The sequence below is a fragment of the Cololabis saira genome, chromosome 3 (genome assembly GCF_033807715.1).
Source record: "Cololabis saira isolate AMF1-May2022 chromosome 3, fColSai1.1, whole genome shotgun sequence".
NCBI classification, from domain to species: Eukaryota; Metazoa; Chordata; class Actinopteri; order Beloniformes; family Belonidae; genus Cololabis; species Cololabis saira.
Genome location: NC_084589.1, coordinates 28737749 through 28746489, shown reverse-complemented (window position 1 = coordinate 28746489; position 8741 = coordinate 28737749). Strand labels below are relative to the sequence as shown.

The 8741-nt window shown below is 40.9% G+C and overlaps 1 protein-coding gene across 1 annotated transcript; it reads right to left on the bottom strand.

Moving 5' to 3' along the window:
• Window positions 1-70: 70 nt before the first annotated feature.
• tnfrsf1a (tumor necrosis factor receptor superfamily, member 1a) lies at window positions 71-8539 on the bottom strand. The gene is made up of 10 exons (XM_061717079.1): window positions 8397-8539; window positions 5772-5873; window positions 5536-5644; window positions 5321-5446; window positions 5060-5215; window positions 4874-4952; window positions 4008-4060; window positions 2837-3012; window positions 2640-2760; window positions 71-2555 (listed from the first exon to the last, which is right to left on the bottom strand). Exons 2-10 carry the CDS (start codon window positions 5838-5840, stop codon window positions 2257-2259), a joined length of 1188 nt encoding a protein of 395 aa, XP_061573063.1. The 5' UTR covers window positions 5841-5873; window positions 8397-8539; the 3' UTR covers window positions 71-2256.
• Window positions 8540-8741: the final 202 nt, after the last annotated feature.

Here is an 8741-nt window from a genome sequence, read left to right as displayed (position 1 = left end):
TATGTTCTCACATTTTCCTTTCTTTTTCCCTCCCACATCCTCACACATGCACTCTTAGAAAGGTTTAAGGCACGGTTCAGGCATGCAGTGACTCATGCCATGTTTATTAAAAGATAATCTATCAAGCATATTAAAACAGTGTCATACAGTGTCATGAAGAGTGCTTAGGAAAGACTCATCTTTAGTCTGAGTGTTGCAGATTTATATGTGAATGTACAGGCCACGTCTGGCAGCGTAAAGGCTGCCTGGCTGGGACAGAATGAGACTAGGCGTGCCCCGTTTTCTCCGACAGTCATGAATAATGCTTACACGATGGGGCTTTAAAAAAAATACTTGTACGGCTTTGAAAAGCCTGTGAAACATGGCAGGAGCCTGATCCACCCTGAGGAGGAACAACATACTTCCCCATGCTTGGTTTCTAATGAAGTCCATCAGATTTTTTTTTTCAGCTTGACTAATAAAACGTTAATAATTATATCTATGACACCGTTTAAAAAGTCACCATTGCATCTGACACACATCTTCCCTCCAAAAAAAGCGATTTCAGCGATACTAAGTTCACCTTTACAATAGTCACAACAAAGTAGCTTAGATGACTTCTAGTATATCAAAGCAATAACATATACAATTTAGTTTAAAATAATGTAATAAGGCTGTGTGAAAATACATATTGTACAAATGGCAATCAACTGTTTTAAGTTTCCTCCAGCACAATATGAAGTCTTAAAAACACATATAAAACATTTACAGTACAGTAGAACAAAGACAGCGCATGCTCCAAATATTTTCCCTTTCGCTAACAGATCATCTTGTGTGTATAGTGCAGTTTGATTAAAATATACGGCAGATCTTTGCACAGTGCACATACACATTTATGATTACTACGTAATAATAATAATAATAATAACTTGGATTTATATAGCGCCCTTCAAGGCACCCAGAGCGCTTTTACAGAGATCATTATTCATTCATACACATCCTCACTGGTGGTGGTAAGCTACAATTTGTAGCCACAGCTGCCCTGGGGCAGACTGACGGAAGCGTGGCTGCCATATCACACCAAACGGCCCCTCCGACCACCACCAACATTCATACACATTCATACACATTCACACGGGGCAAGGTGGGTAAGGTGTCTTGCCCAAGGACCCTACGACAGCAAACTGGGACAGAGCGGGATTTGAACCGCCAACCTTCCGATCATTGGACGACCCGCTCTACCACCTGAGCTACTGCCGTAAATGTACTTTTATCTTACATATTTTATCTTACAACATACCGGTAATTAACTGTGGTTGCTAGCTCACCTTTTTCACCCAGACTGGCCAAGAAAGACAGTAAATCCTACCAATGATATTCAGACCAACAAAACATCTGGATTTGCACATTAATCTTTGGATTCATGTGCAAAACTTTTAGATTGTAAAATAAAACTTTCAAATTCAGAAAGACAATTGTGGCTCCTCAAACAAAACATGGACATGCAAAAAAATAAAACAAGAGAAATAAAAAAAAAAGAAACTGGTTTTGATCTTAAATCATTTTCATAGTACATTCAGTCTTTTTGTGACACAATAAAGTAACTTTCAAACATAACAGATGAAAGGATAGCCACATATTTAATCCTCCAACACTTCTCAAACACTGTCACAGGTCAAGTGTCGGGATTTAATTAACCATATTTACCCAAATGATGCCACACACACACACACACACACACACACACACACACACACACACACACACACACACACACACACACACACACACACACACACACACACACACACACACACACACACACACACACACACACACACACACACACACACACACACACACACACACACTTTGTTGACTTAGAGATGCTGGTTGGTAAGTTGATTGGATTTGCTCCAACTTCCTGGTTCTCAGCTTTAAGCTACACAGAGCAAATTGTGCAACTCAGCTATTAGTCTTTGTGTAGAGAACGCACAGGCTTTATAAAGAACCTTTGAACAAAGCTCAATTCATCAAGGCAAAGTCTTGTTTTCAGTCTTTAGAGAGTCTGTCCTCGGCTTTCTTGGGTGTTTGCTAACATTGACAGTCAGGATGAGAGTCCTCAGTCTCGCTGGTATACTGTGAAATAAAGCTGCTGCTTTGGTCGTAGCACCATGTGCATTCGTGCACTCTAAAACCCTCCGTGGGCAATACTCTGGAGTGAACAATACTTGGTCTCATAAGCCTTTTTTATGTGACTTGGCAGGCATTACAGATTCACTGAATGCCATACTTTGTCTCCAGTTCCTCGGCTGCCCGATCCAGGTGCATCTGTCTCAGTTTGTCTAACAGCTCCTCCAAAAGCGGACGGTGTAATATTCCACCTTGCACCCCTGCAGCTGCTCGTGAGCCTCTTTCAGCCCACACCCGCAGGATTTGGTAGTGAGCTTCCCGACAGGATCGGTGATCCAATTCTGCTTGTTCGATCTCCGTGTCCTTCACACCGAGAAAGCGCACTAGCTGCTTCACCTGCAGTACGGGAACCAGATCCAGCACCGTGTAGATCAGGTCTGCGTCTGCGGAGGCAGAAAGAAGACAGTGTTGAGGGTAACGGAAAACACTTAGCTCTGTAGTTCGTTTGTATGTTAAAGCCAGCTCACTCTTTATTTCCAGGGGGATGCAGTCAGGCAGATTGGACTGGTCCTGCTCACATACGGGGCTTTGAGCGCTGCAATTCAAACTGCTGTTCTCTGATCCCTCTTCACTGATAAACAAGGCTTCCTATGAGAAAATAAATGTTATTCACTGTAGATTTACATTTGTGTGATACGAATGAATAAAAGTGAATCAAACTAACCTTGCATGAGTCGGAGGAGGTGTCTGATGGCTTGCAGGACGGATGCCGTGTCTTCTCCTTGTAATGTCTTTTTGTGAACATATAGGTGATGAAACCTACCAGCCCCACCAACAGAACAAACCCAGCCACAACTCCAACAAGTACATTGATGAACAGGCTATGGGGATGCTCGGGACCTTCGAAAGCAACCAGACAGACGGATACAAGTTAAAAAGCAGTCGTTAATCTGAGAAACCTTCAGTGTTAAAGCCACTGTACGTTATAATACCAATCCAGACTAAATGGGGACTCCTGCCCAGCAAGTTTTTATCCTCAAACACGTTTGATTAAAATGAATAGATCACCATCATCTTGTCCTCAAGGTCTGCACAAGTCTTTAATGATCCATTCATCCGAATCGGATTTGCTGGAGCAGGAAAACATCTCAAGCATGCAGTGCTGTGGCCCTCGAGGACTGGCACTACTGAACACTACTGAACACTGTCCCGTGTGAGCAGCAAAGAGCACCTCTAGTGGGGGGAAAGTGCTACTACAAGACTCGCCAGCCCATTCCCATGCATCAGCACAGCATTTTCAGAGGCTCTTCAAATCAACACAGCAGACCTATGAGTTTAAAAAGAAGCCAAATGGATACTTTCCAGATATACCTACATTTCCTTAATTGATTTGTAAATATTTTAAATGGTGAATTACATATGGTAGCTTTACTCTCAGATAATCTTTCATTATAAATGTATAACTACATTTTTTATTTTATTTTATTTTACTCTATATAGATGACTGGCTCATTTTTCTTTTTTATGTAAAAGGGCCTTCAATATGTTTTGTTTTGTTTTGTTTTGTTTTAATGTAAAAATAGTTCCTTATTTGTAAATATGCAATTAATCAAATCAATGCATTGGATGTGGGTGAGCAGGACAGAAGTGATGGAATCACTAGAGGAAAGATCCATGAGTGAATGAATAAATGAATGATTGAATTAAAAGTTTTTATAAATGTTCTCATCTTTGATGCTAATGATTAGAAACAATATCTTTTATCGAACTGCAAGTGTGACATTGTTTCTGATGTCAGCAAAAGCAAAACGTAAGGAGAAGTTATGATAACACTGACAGAAACATTCAATATCATAAACACAATATAAAATATACCTGGCCTGGTAAATACTCACTTTTTGTAGTCAAAGGTGTTGTGGAACATTTGAAAACACAATCTTTGGTACAACTGTGGAAAAAAAAGAGGACATTTCACAACACTGAGAAGGAAGCAGCACATGTTTAGAGGAAGTGATTAACTATGAAGACCAACATGCCCTTTCAACATTTTAACTAACAAAAATATGTTGCCTACAGCTAAGTGTTAATCTATTACAAGTACTACTAATGGCTGCAATCATGGATGTAGGTTTGATCAAGATTTAAAATATATGTGGTAAGTTCCTCTGGGTTCCCCTGCATTTCCTCATTTCCTTCTTTGTCACGTTCAACATGTTCAATCATGACTAACATAAACACTAGATACAAACACTGATAATAATATTCCAGGCGCACACATACTCTGCATAAGAGCTGATGGGTGACATGGATTATACTGTCATGAATAATTCAGGTTCTATAGGAAGGGTTTATTGAATTTTTCTTATTGCCTTGAACTGCTGTGTATGAACAACATTCAGCTCAGCTGGTTTGATTCCAAATCCCACAGAGTGTGAGTATGTACTGCACAGAGTAAACCATATTTACCCAAATGACGCCTTACAGACAGTTAATTTGATCCAGACATTTTAGTGGGTGTTTTGTTCTCAGAAACACATTTAGCAACTACGTCTGTGTGCAAACTACAAAAAAGCCAGTGAGCAACTTTTACAGTGTCATAACTTCTCTCCTGTGTTGCTAACGAGTGGAAAGACTGAATAAAACCGGAAGCATGCCGCAAGTTTCAATTCTTAAAACCAACTTCCTTAATTAGCTCTTTAAATAAAACCATTGTCACCAGAGATATGGGGAAATATCCATACACGAAGAGCGATATACTTACGACTCGCAGGGTTCGCACTTGCCATTGACCCTGTGGTACTTTTCCTTACACTCACACACAGTGTTAACGTATGGCGTACCTGAGTACAAGAAGAACATTTCTATTAGGTTTGAGGTGAACATTCAAATGATGGACCATGACTGAATATTTTGATTATTTATTAAACGGACAGCTCTATAAACTTACATTTCTCTTTTGTAGTCTCGTTCTGTCCACATATGGTACATGTGCGACACTCAGATGTTTCTGAGTCAATTTTAAACTTATAGTAACCATTCTCACAGCTGCAAATAGTGTCCCGTTTTTTATCACAAGGAGATTGCTCAATTTCATGCTTTGTCCCTGCAGGAAAGTTGACAAGATGGAGAAAAATAGAGGACATTAAACATCACCTGGTCACATGTAGGATGGAAAAATGAATTGGTGAAAAAGCAAAAGCTGCCCTACGTTTGCATTTTCTGCAACTTTTGCAGTTGCGGCTGTAGTTATCCTGGTCATTGAATTGACCGGGAGAACAGGGAATGCAGGTACTTCTCTGGCCTGGAGCATGACACTTTTCCTTAAGTTTAAAACCTGAAAGAAAGAATGTAAAAAAAAATTAAAAAATATGTGAACTTTCTAATAATTCACTTGCTTTTGTGTGTTGTGTGTTCGCAGCGTACCTGGAGTGCATTTGTTGCAACATATGCCCTCCTCAGTGGGATAGTCCCCCTCTGGACACTCCTTCTCCTCTGAACCTGCCATCAGTGCCGAAGCACGGATGGTCATGCACTGGGAAAAAAATAAATAAATAAATAAAATAAATAAATATATATATATATCTCATACAACAGAGGCTTTATCCTCCCCCACGAGAGGTTTTCACATCTCTATGCAATGCACTTGAAACCTTTCTCACCATGAGGAGCAGTAGGAGGCCGACAGGGGCTTGTTTACTCCATCCTCTTCGGTGCCTAGTTTTCGCCATCTTGCAGATTTAATTCAGTCCATCTGAAACCACCTGGAAGATAAACAATGCATAAAACCCACCTATCAGACAATGCGGACAGTATCTTGTATTTGGCATGCTCTCATTCAATGTCATAAATGTCCTTTGAGTTGTTAAAGTTGTATACAAAATGACAATAAATATTTTGTCTGCCCTTTATTTCACATCTTGCATACTTTTATTATCTGCTGCCTCCTTTTCATTCAGTGTTGTTGTCTTTGTGTGTGAAAGACTAACAAGTAAAACACTGCTCATTGCCACCATCTGCTACTGTTCATCAACCTCCTGTGGTCCCTCGTAATGAACTCGATTACTGCGGTTGACTTATTTCCGGTAGTAGCTTGAAATTTAGTCGTTTAGCTTTTTTTCTTTTGCCTCGCAACCAGAAGAGGCGGCCTTGTTATCTGGGTAGGAAGCGTCCTGACCTGGACGCCTCCCTCGGGAGGTGATTCAGGGATGTCCAACTGGGCAGCGGCCCAAAGGGCAGACCGAGGACACGCTGGAGAGATTACATCTCTTGGCCGGATTAGGAATGCCTCAGTATTCCCATGGAAGAGTAAGAGGAAGTGGCGCCTGCTTAGGCTGCTTCCCCCATGACCCGAACACAGATAAGGAATAGTTAATGGATGGATGGACTTGCAGTTCAGAGGTTGGTGGTTCAGAGACTTCTTACATGTTCTCACTGAACCGATTGATCAGTCTCACTTAACCCTAGAAGGACTTGCGCAGTGATGGACCTGTCCAGGGTGTACCCTGCCTTTTACCTGGAAACAGCTAGAATAAGACGATAAACCTTTATAGGTCCGACAGTGGCAAAATTTGAGTAGGCTCCAGACCCGGAGAGAGTTTATAAGCCACCATACAATCACTGGTTTTCTTAAACACAGCCTACACCCTTTTATAGTAGCAAACCACCACGTCTTCTGTGTGTTTAACATATTAAACCATCTCCTGGCACGGTGAGGTGATCTTGCTTAAAAAAAGGCAAGATCACATTCAGAGGCGGCATGTCCCGGTTTTCTTTATTTTTCACCTCATTGATGTCTCATACAATATTCTAGTAATTTTTAACTAGAAATTAAAAACCACTTTAGTATTTTTCCACTAAATACATGTGTCATAAATACTGCTTCCTCCCTGAGCACAATGCTAAGACAAGACAGGGCCTCGTTTTTTAAGAAAAAAACAAACAAAACAGGACCCGCTTTATAGTATATCAGTTTTATTTGGGTTTGATTGCTTCTTTAGGAAGTTATTTTTGTAATAAAGTAAAATGTTTTCAATAAAGAGTTGGCACAAGGTGAACATTGAGTCTTCAAGACCTTGTGGGAGGAACCAAAGACTTGGCAGATGCCCAGGGAAGCTATGCAGTTTAAAGTACACTTAAAGCTGTCAAACTGCAAATGGACAAGTCTGACAACTCACAAACTTTTTTTCTTTTTGACTCAGATGCCACATTAATGCCATAGTGTACATTTTTGACAAACAAGTATTGAGAATGTGAAATGTTTTTCAGTTCAAAATGTTTTGTCGTTGAGAAGAGCTCACAATGCAACGATATAAAGTCTACATTGCTACAAATTGTACAACTTAAGACTTTACTCCGTGGCTCAAGCAACTTTTAATGTCATTTCATTCAAACTATTCCATAATATGTAAGTATCAAACCTGTCAAAACAAAACCAGAGAATTTGATATTTTGCCCAAAAGGACTGAAACAATAGTAGTTATTAATTAGGATAATCAATTCCAAACGATATCCTATGGATATATTGTTTGTGGGACAAGAGGAAAGAAAAAAAATACATACTGTAGTGAGTAATAATGAGTAATCACAAAACTCGTTGAGGTGGTTTTCTCAGTAGCCTATAGGATAAAATGAGACTGCTATGAGGAAGAAGTCTTTATTTTATTTATTTATATATTTTAGTAACAGACAAAAATACTACAAATATTTTAGTCGTTTAACCCCACAGACTACCTTTACATTGCAGCCAATTTGTTGAAACACACGATGATCCTGGGTTATTTTTAAAAGGAACAATTAAAACCTTCAGAAACGAGCGGAGTTCAGACTCCTACCACGCATCACTGCGCCGCACTTCCCTGTCGCACCTAGAGATCAGAAGGCTGATTTATGGTCCCGCGTCACACCAACGCAGACCTACGGCGTAGGGTACGCGGCGACGCACACCGTACCTTACGCGTTGCCGCGTAACCTACGCCGTAGGACACGCCGCACCTCTACGCCGTAGGCTCTGCGTCGATTTAACGCGGAACCATAATTCAGGCTTCACTCCGACACACGCACACAGCGGCGTTTAAACATGTATAATTAATATTCATACTTTAATTTCTATCTACTAATTTCTACCTTTATTTTACATTACTAATAGTCAGTGTGTTACGTGCGTCTTTTCTAGTTTCGGTTTTGCAGCGCACCGCACGACTAACGCCCACTATAACCCCAAGTCTGATATGAATCTGCTCTTCCCACAGACGCGCCGAACTGTCGCCGCTTTTACTTTCACTCACCTGGACGACTTCTCTCACTGCCAGGGGTCCCGCCGGTCTCCCATACCATCCGTCGGAATTCAAAGTGTATAAGTCGACTTGGCTTTCGTGTTCCCTGAAGCCGGAGCGGCGTCTCGGCAGCAGCAGCGTCTGCGCTGCGAGGATGAGGAGGCGGGTTTAAACGGGAAACGGCCGCGTCAGCGCCGCACTTCAAGGAATTGGGGGTAGCTGGGAAAAACTCTCTGCTGGCAGAGAACAACAACAAAAACATAACAAACTTCAACCATTGAGTAACGCGGGCTGAGTGGCGGATTCTGAAGGCTGATAGATAAATAAAGATGATGCAGAAAGGATGCAAAAAGCATT

Coding starts and splice junctions, on each gene's coding strand:
- tnfrsf1a (XM_061717079.1), bottom strand. CDS start 5,840: ATGGCGAAAACTAGGCACCGAAGAGGATGGAGTAAACAAGCCCCTGTC. Junction 5,447..5,535: donor TTGCAACAAATGCACTCCAG/GTACGCTGCGAA, acceptor TCTTTCTTTCAG/GTTTTAAACTTAAGGAAAAG. Junction 2,556..2,639: donor CATCCCCCTGGAAATAAAGA/GTGAGCTGGCTT, acceptor CTGCCTCCGCAG/ACGCAGACCTGATCTACACG.